This window comes from Pseudonaja textilis, chromosome 3, assembly GCF_049901715.1.
Source record: "Pseudonaja textilis isolate UNSWEBS1 chromosome 3, rPseTex1.2, whole genome shotgun sequence".
NCBI lineage: Eukaryota > Metazoa > Chordata > Lepidosauria > Squamata > Elapidae > Pseudonaja > Pseudonaja textilis.
This window is the reverse complement of record NC_141992.1, coordinates 95,928,156-95,948,372: the sequence shown is the minus strand read 5'-3', so window position 1 is coordinate 95,948,372 and position 20,217 is coordinate 95,928,156. Positions and strand designations below refer to the sequence as shown.

The following is a 20,217-nucleotide window of genomic DNA, read 5'->3' as shown; positions in this document are numbered from 1 at the left end:
CATTTTATTACAGCCTTATAGTATAATAAATATTCTCTGAAAATTTCATTTTTTCATGTGTTCTTTTCTATCATAGACTACTTTTCACATTTAGCAACTAACCTTCAACTCTATGTTCATGGAAACCTTTTCATAATTCAAGCCTACCTGTTATATCTTATGCTTTTTGTAAACTATAACATAGAATAAATTTTCTTTTTCCATATTTGTATATTTTCAATGACTTGCTAAAGAGCAAAACTCTGCATTTACATACCATACCCAGCATCTTCACAGACACAGAACTGATATGTTCCTTATTTTGTTTGTTAATGTTTCTTTACCATTTCCCACTTATAGACTTCAGATTGGTAATAGCAGTTCTGATTAGGTTGGGCCCATTTTGTCAATATGCCACAAGCGGAAGCCAAGTTTTATCCCAAACATTCTCACGCTATTCTATGCAGTCTTAATATCTCAAATCTACAAATTTGCTGTATGTATTACACTAATTGAATGTGAACCATGCAATAACTTCCTATCTTTCTGAGCCTGTACGCTTCCCATCCCTTTCTTTGTAATCTTCTATATACTTAAAAGATTTTCTAGAACATTAGGGGTTAATTTTATTAAGCTCTATGAAAAACTTTAAATCTATGTTTAAAATTAGCTATGCAAATGTTAGAAAAAGCATATTTGGGACAGGAAATAACTTGCAGCAATGCCAACGTTTTTTTAAAAGTCGTGTGTAATATAGAATAGTGAGCTGTCACCTGTTTACATCCATGAAGCAGACTCCCCCCCCCCCCAAACTGCTATATCGTGCATATTATGAGCAATATATTATGAACAGCTGTAATATCAGGCATGTTATGCTTGTCCATTTGATTTTCCAAAATCTGCTCAACTTGATGATAAATTTTCTTGCATTCACATCCAAAACTCATGCAAAATTTCCAGTGAATAATTCTGGCATTCCTAACACTTCTTGTAGGCAGTTTGTAACATTTTGCTCAGCCACTGGTCAGTTATTTCATCCTTTTACTACAGAGGGAACATCGGCTTTTGTTTGTTACATGTTGAATTTTTGCCTTCATGCCGTTACCTGGTAAAGCTTATTGAGCCACTAAAGTAAAGCCTTCAGTTTTTTTCTTTAGCTCTCCTGATATTAATCAACTTCATATGGGTTTTTTAATCAGCTTTTTTCTTCTATATCCTTCAAGTATTAAGCATATATTGGCTAGTTCTTCCAATTAGGAAATCATTTTCAGTTGTCTATTTAGCATTCACCTGTGCTTTTCAAGAGCTTTCCTTTGTTGAGTTCCTTCAAGATTTTCCTTGTTTCTTTTTAAAAAATGTAATCATTCAGGCCATGCTTTTCTTCTTTGACAATTTGTTTCATCTGTAGGAGTCCTCCAACACCTTCAGCTCTTACCAAATACAGTCAATCAGTATCATTTTTGGGTGCAAAACATGGTACAATGTTATTAGTTTTCTTGTTTTCTGATCCAAGTTATCAAGTTCTATCCAGTCAGTTGTTTCTGCTATACATCAAATAATAGGGACTGCACAGGTATATGATATTTCCATTTAGCTTTGATTTCAAAATTTTCCAGACTCATTTGGTATGTTTGGTAGAAGTATTATAGTATGATTCTATAATAAGTCAGAAGTATCCAAATTTCCCACTTATTAAATCTTCATTGTTAAGCTGTATCCATCAGATTCGATCTTTATGCCAACAATATACACTTGTCAATGCCAAATCACATTTCAATATATTTACTGAATACTTTTGTATTTTTGAAATAAGGAATCTAATGTGACTTTTTTTCAGTGGAGCCATAAAGTACTAGTTGATACCGAGTCACCTTAGAAAATTCTATTTTTGCTTTGGATTTCTAGCCCTTCCCCATTAGCTTTATTCACCCAAACTCACTGGTGGGATGCTACTGGTTCTGCCCAGCTCTATAGAACCAGTAGCTCTGAAGAGTAGCAGACACTGAACCAGTTCTGTGTTTGCTGCTGTTTGGCCCATCCACCTGCCCGGGCTCTTGCCTGTCCTTTATTTCCTGCTTTTTCAACCTTAGCTGCTTTGTGCTGCAGAGCTGAGGTTGAAAAAGCAGGAAAGAGGCTTTACAAATGCTGGGCACCTGCGCGCAGTGCTTTTCAGCTGTCAGGGCGGCAAAGCTAAAGGTTTTTATACACGCACGCACAGCATGTGTCTGGCGCACATGCGCGCAAAGCAAAACATAGTCACCGAACCAGTAGTAACACCGGTTGAATCCTAGCACTGCTCAAACTTAAAGCATTCATAAATTGCTGAATGTTTCTGCTGATTCCAAAAATTTTGAGACATTCTTGAGAATCCAATCCAGCTATGTGAAATGGAATCAAATGCCTTTTTATAGTCTATATAAGCCGGGGGTCTTCAAACTTGACAGCTTTAAGACTTTTGGACTTCAGCTCCCAGAATTCCTCCTCCAATCATGTTAGCTCACAAGTTCCAGGAGTTGAAGTCCACAAGTTTAAAACTTGCCAAGTTTGAAGACCCTTGATGTAAAATTGTTCTTTTTTTTTTTCAAATTCATTTAAACCAATTTTGTCAATCAATACTGGTCCTTTATTCCTCTTGATTTTTTCTAGCACCCTTTTTGTTCTATATTTTCAAATAGTTGTAGATTTTATTTGCATTTATGCCCATAAGTAGTTTGTATGTTGTTGGCAAACAGGTTACAGGCCTGTAGTTTCCAGTCTCATTTCCCTTCTCCTTTTCCTTATGAGTTAGGAATGTCCTTTCAGCTGTTAGTCATTTTTCAGTTTCTGATGCTTCCAAACCCTACTCATCTGGTTTGCCAAGCTCAAGTGTAGATTTGTCAGTTATTTTAGTAAGAAAACATGGAGCTCATCTGATATAGGAGCACTCAAGTTTTTATCCTTCTCTGATTGTTTTTGTACTATTTCCTTAGTTAATCTAATTTCTTCCATACCAAGTAATTTCACTGTTTTCAACCTGCTTGATTCATGTTGCATGCCTATTAGGACTCCAGTTGTTTTTCCACAAACTTTTCCAAAATTTTAGGGTCTTTCTTTGCCAGGCTTTACATTATTTGTGACCAGTCCTTTCATATCTTCAAGCGTTTTGTAGAATTGATGCTAAGTTGCTCTCAAGTGCAGGTTCTGCTAGAATTGAATTATTTGATTGGCACATCACTTGATTTTCTCTGCAATAGCCATGATATTTTGTTTCAATTGTTCTACAGCAATGCTGTCAAACTCAAGGCTTGCGGGCCAAATGCGGCCCACAGGTGCTTAGATCTAGCCTTTGGGGCTGCCCTAGAAACAGAAAAGTACTGGCCCACAATGTGCTTGCCAGCCCTCCTGGGTTCTGTTTTCGATGGCCCACCCCAGCAACACCCACTCTCCCCCCTGTCAAACACAACCCTGATGCAACCCTCAATGAAATCAAGTTTGATACCCCTGTTCTACAGTCTCCGCAATTCCTTTACTATCCAGCTTGTACTTCACAGATAGATTAGTTTGATTTTCTTTTCAAGTTTCCTTGCCTCAAATTCTTTAAATTGCTCAGATTTGTGCAAATTTTATTTATCTTCAGTTTCAATTGCATTTTTATTTTTGATTTTCTTAATAATTAATTCCTTTGTATTTTAAATCCTAATTCTTAATAGAAATGTCCTATTACAACAATAACAATTTTAGTTGCAGAGTGTGCTGCCACTACTCCTCTTTTACACATACGGGTTACCAGTTGATCCATCCAAACACACAAAAAACATGTTAATGATACAGGCATAGCAATTTAGATAACTAGAAAAAGATACTAACTAGAAAAAGCGATTGCCTGATATAATGTCCACCAATCAGTCTCTTGCATTTTTGCAGTTAAAATATAAAGTGTGAATTAAACAATAGCTGTAATGTCTCATCATTGCATCTGAATTAAAAACAAATACTTTTTGTCATTCTGCTTGTTTAAAGCAAATAAATTATACATTCCCAAACAGCTCTTTTAAACACCTGGAAAAGTGTAGTTGGTTAGCATAAGAGAAAATTCCAGAATACACAATAGGTCATGTTAAAAGAACATCAATCTTATTTAGGTTGGCTTTTAATAGGGTCTGTGTCTCAAATCTGTATATCAAGATTGGCAGAACTAGTGCCTTGAAGACTTTTATCCAGGGGTGGGATTCAATTTTTTTAACAACCGGTTCTGTGGGTATGGCTAGGTGGGTGTGGCCATGTGACTGGGTGGGCGTGGCTTCATTTGGGTTTTTTTGTAGCATCCCCCCATTTTTTTGGCCTCCTGGGCTTCAGGAAAGCCTCCTGGGGAGCATTTTTGTTCCCAGAAGGCTTTCCTGGGGTCCAGCAAGGCAAAAAATGGAGCGTGGGGGGTATACACCCCCGTGCTCCATTTTTGGCCTCCTGGGTGAAGCAGTAAGACAGCAAGCGGGATCCTGGCACAGCTGATCATCGAAACAGCTGATTGTCGGGAGGGGAAAAAAAGAAATACCTTAAGGAGTGACTGGGAGGAAGAGAATGCAGTCAGCGATGTCAGGCATGCACAATAAAGACTGACTGGAGGAGTGGGGGGGCGGAGAGGGGCAGGGCGGGGCCAGCCAGGGGCACGATTTGCTGGTTCTTTGAGCTACACAAAATCATAACAACCGGTTCTATAGAACCAGTCTGAACAGGTAGAATCCCACCTCTGCTTTTATCCCTTTTCACTGAAATGTTTTGTTTCTTCCTGAAGCACTAGTTGAAATATCTAAGGACAGCAATTGATCTGGCCAATTCTGTTAGCTCGTTCTGTTTTTTTATGATGTTTTATTTATTTTTTTACCAGCAACCCAAGATACTGAATTGGTTAACTTGCTCTTAACTACCTAAACTTAACTACTTATCTCAACTTCTGTTGAGGTAGGTAGCAGATTGAGACCCATCAATTGTCAAAATCTTCATTTTGCTGTCAATTTTTCTACTGTATAATCAACTGTGTTGATGATATATAAGATATTAGCAATTTCTGTGATATTGTCTACAAAAACAGATACTCTTTGACATATGACCAGTTGTTTAACAACCATTCATTGTTGCAGCAGCCTTGGAAAGAGTGCTGTATGATCCATAATGCATTGTAAAATATTGTGCTGTAGTAGTTTACCACATTCCCCCTACAGGATCACAGGGCTGTATTTTAGCTTTTGGGAAACCATTTTGCATTTATGACTAGTTGCAGTGTCCCACAGTTACAAGACCTTGATTTCTGATATGAAATAAAGCCTTCCACTCAGGACAATGGATTCACTTAACAACCACATTATTTGCTTAATGATTGCATGGTTCAGGTGTACAACTGTGTGATTCATTTAACAACTGCCATACAAAGAGTAGAAAAATGAGGTTTAATCATGTTGGGTGCTTACAACTAATGGTAGAAATTCCAGTCCCAATTGTTGTAAATTGGAGATAATGGGTTTTGTTGCAGAGCCTTCCAAACCTTTCTTCATAATAGCATCAGTATGACTTTGAACAGAAGGGTTGAGATCACACAGCCATACCTAATGCCAATTCGGATCAAGAACTGAACATTAATTTTGGATATGTACACAATTTGTTGGAATTGTTGTAGAATATGTGGGTTTTCAGTTCTTTCCATAAAACTGACTAGTGTACACTGTCAAAGTTGCTTCAAAGTCATTGAGCAAGTTATTATTGAATTCTCATTGAATTCATTATCATTGAATTCTCTCATTTATTCATTTTGTGATGATGAAAATCTGATCACAGTATCCTTGATTTGGGTGGAAGCCAGGCTACTTTCCTCTAATTATTTTTTTCCTATTGTTTCTGGAAATGCAGTTACCTGATTCTTATGAAGACCTTTCCAAGGACTGACAATAAATGAGGGATCCTTGGTGCTCTCTGAGCTTCATGGTTTTCCTGTAGATGTTTCATTATCCAAATTATGTAACATTGTCAGGGCTAGTTTGGGTAATGAAACGTCTGCAAGAAAACAACCAAGTCAGAGCACAAAGGACCTGCATTTCAACTCTGAGATACAAATATTCTCCTTTATTGATACTGGCAGTAAAACTTTATTGATACTGGCAATAAAACTTGAATTGCTTTCAACTTTTTTCAAAATATAGATTATAATATTTTGTTTCCATATAGTGGAGACTTTCCATGAATGCCAAATTAACTATAAATATAGTCACTCAATGAAACAGACACTAGCTCTGGGTGCCGCAGTTGTAGTTCCATCCTTCTGTTCTACCATTTTTCATTACCTTTATTCTTCTATCGTGGGCACAATGTTTGACTCCTGATTTTTTTTGGCATTTGATTAAGTTACAGTATTCGATCTACTGGTGATACCTATAGCTCTTCATGGTTGTAGAGTTATTGGAAAAGTTCATTTGAAGATGCTACAAATGTTCCATCAGTTTTGTAGGCATTGCTGTTTGCTGATTTAATCCTTCTTATTAGGTGTCTAAGAGTGGTTAAAAAAAGAGTGTGATGCTTGTATTTTGCCTAGCCTCTTCCAGTTTTAGGACCATGGTATTCCAGCGGGTCTTGTGTTCCACTTTGCAGACAAATTGCGGCTAAAAAAACCTCTCAGAATGACAGGAGTATTAATGCAAGTAAATAGTTCCCTATTGGAGCAGAAAAGTAATAGATTTTTTAGAGTTATCATGGCCGAACATGGGTATTCCATTGTACCAGGATATGTGAAAGTCTGTGTACATCTGTTACTTTGCCCTTTGTAAAGAAGCCCTAATTAATGTAAGCAATTGTGAAAATGTATTAAAAGTGTGTTCTGCACTATCAGTGAATTAAACACCTAAGTATTTTTATGAGCAAATAAAATATATTATAAAACACTGAATCAGTAATAATGATAAAGAGTGAATTTATTCAGTATTATTCTTTGTATTCTCATCTGCAGAGTTGCTGTTTATTTGTTTGTATACCAGCTGTAGTATTTTAAAAAATAATTCAATGTAGCAAACATATCCAATATACCTTCCTCCTCCTATTTTCCCACAACAACCCTGTGAGGTGGGTTGGGCTGGAAGAGAGTGACAGGTGTACTGCTCTTGTTATAGTGAAAAGTAAAAGTAGTTGATTTCATTTCAAATGTGATTAAATAGGTTAGGCTTTAACTCTGGTCAATTCCCCGTTTCAGCGTGTATTTTGGATATTCTAAAATACATACTAATGGAAACAGAGACAGACAATATTATTTCTATTGGATTTCTGCTTTTTTTATATCAGCAGAATGCCCAGGTTTATGTGTGTGAATGACAGACCTCTGGGAAAGGGAATAATGTGCCTTTACTACAACTGTATTGCATCATAGAATCGTGAGGATCTATTCTTTTTCGATCCTGTGTATCTTCTCCTTTTGGGAGATAATGCTAGTTCTTTCAAAATAATATTAAGGTGGAAATAAAAAAGCTAAATGAAACAGCAGATTTGGAAGATGTATTTCGAGACTGAAAATCCTACCTGACAGAAAATTGCTGTGGAACTTTGATAGCAGGCCCTCAGGTTTCAGGGTTAAGTCTGTTTTTAGAGGAAAATGAACAAACATAGCATGGCATATATATATTTTGAATATTGTATTTGCACAAGGATAGGCAAAGGAAATACAGCATATATTGAGTTTTTTTTCCTTAATTCTTCCAGTTAAAATATTCATGTTCTCATAAATAATTAGAAAAGATGACTATATTTGAATTAAATTACTCTTCAACACAGAAGCAGTTAGGACTTCAGTATTTAGGATTTCTACAATTCAAATTACTTTATTTTTAACATACATTTGGAAAGAAGTTTTTAATTTTTTTTTTTTGCAAGTATACGTGAAAAATCAGGTTTTGTATCTTAAGATTGCTTTTCTTTAAAAAAATATTTTTATTAATATTTCTAAAGAGGGATGTGGGTAGATGGCTAAATTGAAAGAAACTGAAATAGACGGGATTTTAGTGTTTGTGTCTTCTGTATATAATGACATGTATTTCTCAGACATGTAAGAACTAAGTCTGTTATTAAATACTTGGAATATGCTTAGTTATTTAATATTGTTTCTTATGTTGAAGCATTTCAAAATGGTTTGCAAAACTTCAGTAAAATACATGTTAAGCAATACATTAAAATATTCAATAAGAAAGCAATAGCAATAGCTTTTACAAGCAATTGTAAAAGTAGTTTACAATTACTTGATAAAGTAATATATTTGTATTATCCTGTGAAGTTATATGAAAAAAACCCACTCTTATTTTCTTAGATTTCTGACTTTATGCAGAAGTGTAATAAGACTTTAGGTAGGAAGAGCTATTAGTTTGGCAAGTGGCTTAATGTGAAAAGGCTCCACTTAATACATGGTTGGTTATATATATTTGAGAGCAACAGATGTTTTCTAAATGAGATTTTAATGTAGGAACCTAATCCAGTAATTATTGTACTTAAATATCTTGCTATACATGTAAGTTTTAACTGGTGTATGTGTGTGTATTTTAAAGATTGCCTATTATTTGCTGTTCATATGCACGTCATCACCATTGGCATGCTGGCTAAGATTCATAAATAAGCTATAGTACTCTTTCCTATAAATGCTGTTGAATTCCCCTTGTGATAATTGTCTAACAACTGTTTAATACATAAATTTATATTTTAAATTCCTAAAAATCCCAGTGTTGGACATATTCCAAGTAGGTTCTTAAGATACCTTGAACATGAAAAATGATCTTGTAAAAACCAGTGAGCTGTACAAAAAACTGCTACAAGTGTGCATATTTATGAATAACTTACTCAGTATCAGAGCTGTGCGATAGCAGTTGAGCAATAGCAGTTTTTTTCTTTGAACGAAGTATATGAAACAGTTGCCTTAGTAGTTGCATCTAAATTTACTCACTTCTGTTCTTAATAATCAGCTAAGTAAAGGAATAAGTTGGGGTGGTAGAAAGTTGGAACTGAAACAAAAGATACTTAAAAAGAGCAATTTCAAACATCTACTCTATGTCAAGATCTGGACACTTAAGGCTCAGAGCAAGTTATTTTTCTTTTAACTTTTCCAGTTTCCCCCAGAAAACAAATATTTTATGATGCTGCAGCCATTCTATGCAATAGCCAGTTCCAATCAGTTCAACAATGGCTCTAAAATGACCTAAACATATGCATGGAATAGTTTTGTTAAAAGGTTATATAACAACTACAACAGATATAAAATTTAAAGTACTACATAAGGCTGCTGAGAAGGATGGCATTTATGTGAAATAACAGTAAAATGTGTTAATAGCTATACCTCAGAGAGATTGAAAATAAAAAATATCTGCTAATCTAATGGCGTAGGTACAAATTCATATATAAATACCTAAGCTTGATGTAATCCCCAGTATCCCACTTTTTTATTCATTTCTTCTGCTGTGTGAAAAATATATAACTTGCAATCTGTTGTTGCTTTATATTTTGGCAGCACATCTATATATATTGTGAACTGGGTAAAAATGTTATTCTTAATATATCATAATGAAGGCTAAAGCTTAGAACATGAGCTGAGATTCTGTTGTAGATTGCATTTTAGATAAATTGCACAAATCCATTAGACCTGAATATTCTTGCATTTAAAATTTATTTAAAATATTGCTCTTTATTAATAGTTTTAACAAGTATTGTATGTATTTTATTTACAGGCAGGCAGAAGTCCTGAAGGCTGACATGACAGGTAATGTTTTCACCATCTAAATCTCCCAAATTTAGGTAATCAGATTTCATTGAAAGCTGTTATTGTAATTCACAAACAGGTTTTAATTAATTTTCTGGTCTAGTGACTATGAATTACTAAAATCAAGAGATTTGGTTGAGGAGCCATTCTTCCTACTTCTTTGGAGCAAGAAGATACAAAGGCATCAACTTCAAATACAGGGTGGCAGCAGGAATGAGGACAAGGGAGAAGACTAGCACTACTACCCCGAGATTTTAGATACTTTGGGGTCAACTGTATTGCAACTGGTCTTCAGTACTCTTCCAGATCTGATGAAAATCTTGTTCTTTCCATTAATGTCCATGTGCCACTGGTCCAGATTTCTTATTTTGAATCCTGCAAAAGCAAAAGAGAAATTAATTGTGCAAGCTAGTTCACAGCTAAGACAATGCTTTATTGGTCTAGAGCCAATAAAACCAAGACTATGTTTCTTGGAACGCAGGGTTTCATAAGAATTACCTTGGGGGTCCACATGGCTGCTTATGATTATAGTGAAATTGTAAAATGTTAATTCATTTGTTTAAGGAGAGAAATCTATGACAAGGTATTATATAAAACGTATTTATTAATGCGATTCATACAATTTTTCACGTGGAGAAAGGTTTTTCAGATATCTCAAAGTTTGAGGACCATTGGTCTAGGCAGGGGAAGTGCACATAGACACAGACGCATACATATAGACACATACGCAAACACATACCTATATATGTATATTTCTCAGATTCGAAGCTGGGACCAGCCGAAGCCTGGACATCTCGACAAGCTTTACAGGACTTATACCAGAAAATGTTAGTAACAGATTTGGAGTATGCATTGGATAAAAAAGTGGAACAGGATCTGTAAGTATAACTAAGTGTGACTTACAGTATTTTGTTAAAGATGCTAGTGTAGTCCTTGACTTAACAACCATTCACTTAACAAAGGCACATTGGCCTGGGATTTATAATTTGTACTATTGCACCAACCCCATAGTCCTATGGTTGCAATTCAGGTACTTGGCAGCTGGCTTACATTTATTACCAGTTGCAGCATTCTGTAGTCACGTAATTGCAATTCATAATCTTTTTTGCCAGTTTCTGGCAAAAAAAAAGCCAATTGAAGAACTATGATTCACTTAATAATTGCCATAAAAATTGTCCTTAAACCCAGTCCAACTTGATTTATGACTGCAATAATTTAGAACCAAAATTCTGGTTCCAATTGTGATGATAAGTCAAGGACTATATGTACAATCTCTTTTTTAACTGAACAAGTACTTGAGTAAAATGGTTTGGTTGAGATTGGCTTGGTTGATATGTGGGTCTGATTGGGGTAGATTGTAGGGGTTATACTGAAATATAATTTTATCTTATATTATCTATATATTGTATTTTACTCCAATTTCATTTTAAATTGTTTTTTACAGAATTTTACTAATAATTTGTGTTTGGAATTCTGTATTTTGATATGGCCTATCGGCTAATAACCAATAAACTAAACTGAACTGAACACAATGTGTGCAGACTGAAACATTATTTTGAAAAATTGGATTTTAAATAAAACTTTTGGGTTTTTTTTCCTTACGCTGCAAGTAGTTGGTGGTAATAGAGATAATATTATAACCATTTGGCTGATCTCAAGCACATATAGACTCCCAATTAAAAAAGAGTCAGCTTTGTCATTGAGCTTACAAACTTAAAAAAAAAAAGACATTCAAGGAAAGAGGAGAAGAAAAAAAGAAAGTTGGGAAACCATTCATTCAAGCCAAAGCCTTGGATGAATTTATATCCAATTCAACCTTGGCTGATTGGCATTTCCTGTGGGTACTAAATATTAGCTGGCAGTTCTTGATATCCCTGTCTAGTACCTGTGTCCAGAATGCATAGCCTTTCAATTCCAAGGTATTTACTGCATCACAAGCATAGAGTTCTACTTTGCAGAGAAGGGTGAAAGAAACTCCATGCAGCTGCTTTATCACTGATTGTTGCAGACAGCCAGGTTCATCTTCCCCCTTGTCACAATGGGCTCTTTGCGAGAGAACTACTCCTTTCCTTGGGCCTTTTTCTATTGAGCAATCTGAGGTTATTTTGGTCCATACTGTAAAGAGAAAAAAGGGTAATACTCACCCCCAATTCTTATTACTAGCCAGGCTTTCTGACAATCCTCATTGCCATGAATGTTTGACATAAGTGTCAACAAGTGAAGAGAAGGGTTAGGTAGATATATGGTCATAATGTAAAGATAATATTTGTGGTACTCTAGAAGCTTCATTGAAACAGCTCTTTCCTATTCTCTTCTTCAAGCAGGTATCATTCAATATATCATTTTTTTGTGTAACATAGAACAATGAAAAGTTCTCCTTTTTTTAGGTGGAATCATGCCTTTAAGAATCAGATCACAACTCTACAGGGTCAAGCAAAAAACCGAGCAAATCCAAATCGGAGTGAAGTTCAAGCAAACCTCTCCCTATTTCTAGAAGCAGCTAGTGGCTTCTATACGCAGGTGAGTCAAGGGATAGACCATGGTATGAAAATTGTATTGTTGCTCAATGACATGAAATTTTATTTATGTAAATGTATTGGCTGCTCAATTACTGTGGACTGGGCTGTGCACAAAACTAAAAAACAGCTAAAGATATTAAATCAACAGATAGCCTGAATTAAAATATTCTAATAACAAAATCCACAAAACAAGGCAGAGGTCATTAAACGAATAACAGACATCAACTCCAAGCCTGGAGGACTCTTGGAGAAAGGGCCCAATGAGTACTGCAAATTTATTTTCCCTTTAGAAAAGGCAAGAGATGTCTCCATGACATTTAACCATAAAGGCTTTTGGAAAACATACGGATATTGCAGATAACTATTCTGTCTTCCCCTCCTCTCCTCTTTGTCTAATTTTAATTTACATTCTATACCAGCCCTAACCATTGCATCTGATAAAGTGAGCTGCAGCTTACAAAAACTTCAAGTAAAATGTGTTAGTTGGAAAATGGCTGTTGATTTTAGAGTATTTAAACTGTGGAGTAGTATTTAGAAGAGAGAGTTTTCATAATATATATCTTATATTTTCTTTGTTCCTGTTTGCTTGGATCTATATTAATATTTATAAAATTATCTTCCCCCCAAACATCTAAAATGTAGGGATCCTGAAATAAAGAATTGCAAATCCATTAAAGATATATTTAGTTTTGATTTTTTTTTTAAAAAAGGTTATATATTATAACATTATAGAACCATGTTCTTAAGGTCACATAATAGATTCCATTGTTCTTTAGTCTGAAGAAATCTGATTTTACATATAATATTTTTGCAGCTTCATACAAGAGGCTTAAATAAAGTCATAAACAATGCAATCATTAGGCTGCTTCAAATAACGTAGTAAACCACAATGTAATCTGTTTCAGTTATGTAGAACCCAGCTATGCATTTTAAGCTCATTTGTAACATTCTTATTTCTGTTTCACATTTTCAAATAGACGCAACAAGGTTAGATAATTTTATGAAGAAGTTCTATATATAGCAGCATGTAGGAAATTTGCCTGATGTGAATCTCATAGTTCCAGTCTTGAATGTCTCCCCATGTTTTAAGCTACAGATTTTGAGTTGTGCTTTTCTTGGTCTCAGAGTTCTTTGCTATCTTTTTATGATAGCTTTTTCTGTATGAGAATCAAGCTGTCACACCTCCCCCCCTTAAAATGTGATGTGTAAGCCATGCAGGGTTTTTCTTCTTAGTGTTCCATGCTAACCAGGCCTTTGTGGTTTAATTTAAAAAAAAAAAATTAAAATAAGAATGGCCAGAAATGATAGATAGATAGATAGATAGATGGATGGATGGATGGATGGATGGATGGATGGATGGATGGATGGATGGATAGATAGATAGATACCCACCGCCCCCCACCCTTTGGCATCTGCCTCCTAGCAATTTGCCTTCTTGCAGCAAACAGCAAATAGCCTGGTCAGTTGCAGCACAGCCTGATTTAGCATGAGCAGCTGATTGGCGGTTGGATCAGGCTCCCGGAATACCACCCATCAGCTGTTCCAGGCTGTGGGGATCATCACCATCTTCGCACGCCTCATTTTTGGCTTCCACACGTCCCATTTTCGGCCTGTTCCAGGCGGTGGGGATCGCCACCTCCTCCTGGAACAGGCCAAAAACGGATCACGTGGAGGCCGAAAATGGGACACACAGAGGCTGAAAATGGAGTATGCTGAGGTGACAATGGATGGCGGCAATCCTCACAACCTGGAACAGCTGATGGATGGTATTCCGGGAGCCAATCCAACTGTCAATCAGCTGCTTATGCTAAATCAGGCTGTGCTAAAGCTGACCAGGCTGTTTGCTGCAAGGAGGCAAATTGCTGTGAGGCAGAGGCAGATTTTTTCCCTTGCTTTCTCATCTAAAGCTAATGTGTGTCTTATAGTCTGGAATGTCTTATAGTCTGAAAAATACAATGTGTATGTCTGAAATACTAATTGAAAAATTATGAAAAGAAGATAGCAATCCTGTTTTGAGATTTTTCTTTGGTCTTAATTTGACTGCTTTAGAAAAAGATGCTGAAATAGAACTATCTATCTACCTACTTATCTACCAAAACTAGCTTGGTATAGTAGTTAAAGAAACATCAGGTTAGAAGCTCAGGAGATCATGAATCTTAGTCCTGCTTTTGTCCCGAAGCCAGCTTGGACCAATCACTCTCACCCTTGCCCCAAAGAGGAAGGACAGTGGCAAACTACTTCTAAAAATCTTGTTTAGAAAATTCCAGGGATTGGTACAGGTACTGGTAGTTGCCAAGAATCAAGATTGATACTTATTTATTTTATAACAAATCAGACCAAGGTCTCTCTTTTATCTCTTTCAGTTAATAACAGCTCTTCGGGATCTCTAAAGTCTTTATCTCTATGTTATAATATTTTTTGACCACTGAATATCGAGATTTTTTTACTAAACAAATGAGCTCAAAACTTTCAAGAAATAAACTTAAGAAATAAAACAAGAATGATAAAAAGATTTATTGTTCTATTAAATCTTCTTGAATAACTTCAAGACAAAGTGATTATGATGGAGAATAACAAAGAGAAATGTTTAACTAAGCTTTAATAGAGAATCTGAGATTTAGATATAACTGATAATTTCTAATTTTAGCTACTGCAGGAGCTGTGCACAGTATTTAATGTGGATTTGCCCTGCCGTGTGAAGTCCTCTCAGTTGGGAATTATCAGCAATAAACAGACGCACACCAGCGCCATAGTGAAGCCACAATCTAGCTCCTGCTCATATATATGCCAGCACTGCCTTGTCCACCTTGGAGACATTGGTAAGTATTGGAAGTAGGCAAAGTTCTTTTTTAAGCTTATCTTCCAAGGGTAAAAAATATACAAATGATAGAGTCCCAAGGAGGGGGTGCAAAAATAGACACATCAATTTATGAAGACAGTACAAGACTGCATATTCTATAGCAGGGATGTCAAACTTGTGGCCCTCAGGCCAGATGCGTCACATGCTGGCCCCACCCCCACCCAGTTTAGCGGAGGGGATAAAAGTCCCGATACGTCACGTGATGCCGCCCCAACAATGCAGGTTTGACACCCCTTTCTATAGTGTCTTGAATATGCCACATTTAAGTGACATTGTGGCCTTGTGAAATTGCAGTACAAACAGGACATTTGTATTGTAAATTGTAGAACTCTTTAAAGTGATGCACTTGATCACCTGTGCAGTTTTGTAACTCTGGTTACCAATTAGTTTTTCAGTTTCTCTTAGACAACAAAATAACTCAAAACCATATATTTGGAAGGTCACAAATGTTATGAGAACCACTATGTATTATGCACAAAACAAGCTATTTTAGAAATTGGGTACATGTAAACTAGTATTCTGTTTAAAATAAAATAATCTCTTCCCAGCTCGCTACAGAAATCAGACCAGCCAGGCTGAATCCTATTATAGGCATGCAGCTCAGCTTGTCCCCTCCAATGGTGAGTTTTGAAAGTGTAATACACATGGTTGAATAACTTCTGTTTCAGCAGATAAGGCTTATTTCTATTTAGGATACCAGTTTTAAGTACTTATATTTCACAGTCATGGCAGTGAAAGAAGGAAGACAGGGCAGTCTTTCTAAGACCAACTTAATCACTGCTGAGGATTTTATACCAGAAGTAGCCCTGTTTTAACAAAACCTTACAGCAGGGATGTCCAATCCCCAGGCCATAGACTATTCAAAATGGGCCACGTGTGCACCTCAACTTGTTTGAGCAGTAGGCCAGCACATGTGTACCTGCGCATGCAGCTCAACTTGCACAAATGTGGCCATATGTGTGTGTGCGCTGGCCTGACCCTTGCAGAAATAAAACCGCACACACGTGCATGCGTGCTAGCCTGTTGCTCTTGTGGCCGGTTCCCCGTCCCCCAGCCAGACTGCCAAGTCGCAAAAGTTGGGGACTGCTGATGCTTAGTAAGCATCACACTGAAATGTTTTTTGCTATTGCATATCCAATTGGAACAGCTTTTTCATACCTATCTTGTATTTTTTAAACGTATGTCCTCTTTGATTTATAAAAGGAATGATGTAAATGAACAATTATGCTGTAAATTGAAGTCATTCATATTTTTCAGCATTTAATTCAGAAAGTGCTTCACGTTCCCATCAGGCCGTAGGTTGATAGCGGTCCGCGGATTGTGGGTTTGGACCTCTGGTTTAGAATATAACAAGGACATTGGATTGCGCTTATAAAACAAAGCTGGAACTCAGTAACTAACCTTTTATTTATCCTATTTAGGTCAGCCTTATAATCAGCTGGCTATTTTAGCATCCTCCAAAGGAGATCACCTGACCACAATTTTCTACTACTGCAGAAGCATTGCTGTGAAATTTCCTTTCCCAGCTGCTTCTACTAACCTACAAAAAGCACTTTCTAAAGCACTGGAAAGGTAAGGCCATTGGATGTATTTCACAAGGGAATATATTGATGTAACATTGTCTCTGTACAAATACCGTTTTAGTTCAGTAACATCTGGGGGTCATAAGTTCATGTGTGCAAAGTATTAACCATGTATAAGGTTTGAAGTGTGTACAGAGTCACATTATAGATTGTTTGCCCAAACCGCAGTATCAATACGTTCTCAAAAAAGTTGCAAGCAAATAATTTTATTTCGCATATCTTTTTATCCAGTATTAGTCTAATTGTAAATGAATTCCTAATTGTAAATATTGCACATAAATTAGATTATAATTTTATTTATGAGATGGAGCAGTCCTTGAATCGGTGGCTGGATGGATAGATTGATTATCCTAACAGCTGGCTATATCAAAATTGTACACGAGTGCAGTCTTAAGCTTCTATTATTAATATGGGTCCTTGGTTTGTTTTGGTTAATTGCTTTTTAGTGGACGATATGATTTCCAAAGCAATTCTGTCTAGCTTCTGACACTTTTATCAAATATTATTTCTCTTCAACCCATAATAATGCTCTTGAATAAAGTCCAGTAATAAATACATATTTTATGCAGTAAGTGTTTACAAAGTGCATACGTAATATAAAAGTTTAATATGTGTGCTTCCAAGACTGAAATACAATTTTTGTTTCATAATTGCAGTCGTGATGAGGTGAAAACTCAGTGGGGAATATCTGATTTCATTAAGGCATTTATAAAATTTCATGGCCATGTATATCTGAGTAAGAATTTGGAGAAATTAAATCCTCTTCGTGAGAAATTAGAAGAGCAATTCAAGGTTAGTTTATGAATACTCCCAGCTTTTCCTGCTGAACCAACTTCTGTATAAAATTGATTTAATTGATTTATGAATGCAACAATCCTTGGGAATTTCTTCTAATCCATTTAAACATGTATAGGTACTCCTCAATTTGCAGCAGTTCATTTAGTGACCATTTGAAGTTACAGTGGCATTGAAAAAAGTGACTTATGACCATTTTTCATACTTATGACTGATGCAGCAACCCCATAGTCATGTAGTTTACATTTGAATTGTTGACCGCTGGTTCATATTTATGACAGTTGCAGTGTCCTGGGGTCATGTGATAATTTTTTGCAATCTTCTGACAAGCAAAGTCAGTTGGGAAGCTAGATTCACTTAACAACCATGTTACTAATTTAAAATCTGCTGTCATTTTAACTGCAGTGATAACAAGTGCACTTAACAAATATGGCAAGAAAAGTTGTAATATGGGGCAAAATTCACTTAACAAATTTTTCACTTAGCAACATAAGTTCTGGGTTCAATTGTGGTCATAAGTTGAAGACTACCTGTAGTAGGAATGCTGCTTTCCTGTTCTTTATTGGCTTAAGAAAGAAGACAACCATTATGATATCATGCATCTTACAAAAATATTTTTTTCTTGCAAGATGCCCCAATAATAATGTGCTGTAATACTTCCATCCTTACACATCTGGCATTAAAAACATTATGTTTCCATCTGTAACTCCTACTTGAAATCCTGGGTCTTAAAAAACATAGTTGCAATTCATTTTGCTGCTTGTGTTTTCTGCTTTTTACACTTCAAGCAACAGGCTAATAGCATGGTGATCTTAATATGGAGGAAGAGATTAAATGTATTTAGGTCTATGGGAGTGGGAGGAGAGGGACAGACACAATTCTTTTTGCAAATAATTTTTATTGCAAAGTTGTTTGAATCTGTCATTTGACTAGACTATTTAGATATGTGTAGTACTCTCTTTGTGTATTCCTATCAGTGATTCTGTGTATTCCTATCCAGAAGCAATTGATAGACAAAAGACATTAATGCAATGGTCTCTCCAGATAGCACTGTCACCTACATACATACATGAATTGTCATTAAAAGAATTGAAGACCATGATGGGGACTTAACTAAATCTGAGACAATAGCTATTTGAATATGCACAGTTTCACATGGTTCTATATACATTGCTACACTGGAGGTAATTGAGGGTTAAATGGTCTACAGGCGTAGATGCTCTGTAATAGCTGCCAGTCAGATTGAACAGTTTGACATAATATATTTTTGAAAGGTTGGATTATGTGTTTTTTATTATTGCAGAGGTTGCTGTTCCAAAAAACCTTCAATTCTCAACAGCTTGTCCATATTACTGTCATCAACCTGTTTCAGTTGCACCATTTACGGGACTTTAGCAATGAGACCGAACAGCATAGTTACAGTCAGGATGAACAGCTATGCTGGACACAATTACTGGCACTCTTCAGTAAGTTATACAGTTGACAGAGTATTTTTGCAAAGCTATTCACTAGATTGCTTTTTAACCAAGTCTCTTGGATTCTGGAATGAGATTATAAGGCTGGAGTGGGTTCAACATTGCACAAGCTGATTGTGCAGTGAGAAGAAACAGTTGCTTGGGATGCTAATGCTGTTCTTGAATCGCATTAACATGGCGTGATCTTATAGCTAGATGTCATAGTTACTGCTTCTAGAGGAGAAATTGTGACTCAATTGAGTTCTTGTAGATTGTGAATAAATTAAGTTTGCTAAACCTTATGAGTCCTTATTTCCGTTTAATTGTTGATTTACTTCCTGCTATATCCACATATTTCTTTTGGCATGTTGGAAGGGGAATATCTGCACCTGGGAATCTGTTTTAAGGTATAGGCTGTCTGTACCACATAGAATCCTGACATTAAAAGATTCTAAACTATGTAATTTCTACATACATACATACATACATACATACATACATACATACATACATATACAGAGAGAGAGAGAGAGAGAGAGAGAGCACTCAGCTTTGTTCTGTAAGAAGCCTGATGATGGCAGATGAGATTCTGCCAAAACGTTGCTACAACTTTGAAAGCACAACTACAATGACGTGGGAAAATACCCGAACAAAGCTGAATGCCATACATGTAAGTACCCGTGAAAACTTAAGAATATATGTATGTATGTATGTATGTATGTGTGTATGTATGTATGTATATGTATGTGTGTGTGTGTGTTTTCTTAAGTTTTCGCGGGTACTTACATGTATTCAGCTTTGTTCGGGTATTTTCCCACGTCACTATAATGACATGGAAAAATACCCATATATATATATAAAAGCACATAGAAAGATTATAAAGCTGTGGTGGAGCTACAGTGACCATATTCACATATTATTATTTCATACTTTGCAAAGATTTAAATGCTAAAACAGAGATAATACAGATAGTGTGTGACTTAGAATTGGTTGCTTAATGACCATTCAAAGTTATGTTGTACTCAAAGTCATGACATGTCTTCAAAGTTATGACTACTGCATTCCACTACCATGATTACAGTTTGGGCGCTTGGCAACTACCTTGCATTTACAACTGATTGCAGCATCCTGTGGTCACTTGGAGGCGTATTGTGATTTTTTTTGCTGTTTGCCCTTTGGATTAGCTGGATTCAGACTTATGAACATGTAATTTGCTTAACAACAATAGTGACTTGCTTAATGACCATCATAAAATAGTCATAAAATTGAGTCTGGT

The 20,217-nt window shown here is 36.0% G+C and overlaps 1 protein-coding gene across 2 annotated transcripts in view; it reads left to right on the top strand.

The window, feature by feature from the left end:
- Positions 1-20,217, top strand: part of SMG7 (SMG7 nonsense mediated mRNA decay factor) — a 57,426-nt gene that overhangs the window by 6,052 nt on the left and 31,157 nt on the right. For both annotated transcript variants that reach the window (XM_026703268.2, XM_026703267.2), the window contains exons 2-9: positions 9,699-9,730; positions 10,491-10,608; positions 12,118-12,250; positions 14,897-15,068; positions 15,658-15,729; positions 16,531-16,681; positions 17,349-17,484; positions 18,791-18,953. In XM_026703268.2, coding sequence (XP_026559053.1) covers positions 9,699-9,730; positions 10,491-10,608; positions 12,118-12,250; positions 14,897-15,068; positions 15,658-15,729; positions 16,531-16,681; positions 17,349-17,484; positions 18,791-18,953 — 977 coding nt within the window. The remainder of the gene's footprint in view (positions 1-9,698; positions 9,731-10,490; positions 10,609-12,117; positions 12,251-14,896; positions 15,069-15,657; positions 15,730-16,530; positions 16,682-17,348; positions 17,485-18,790; positions 18,954-20,217) is intronic.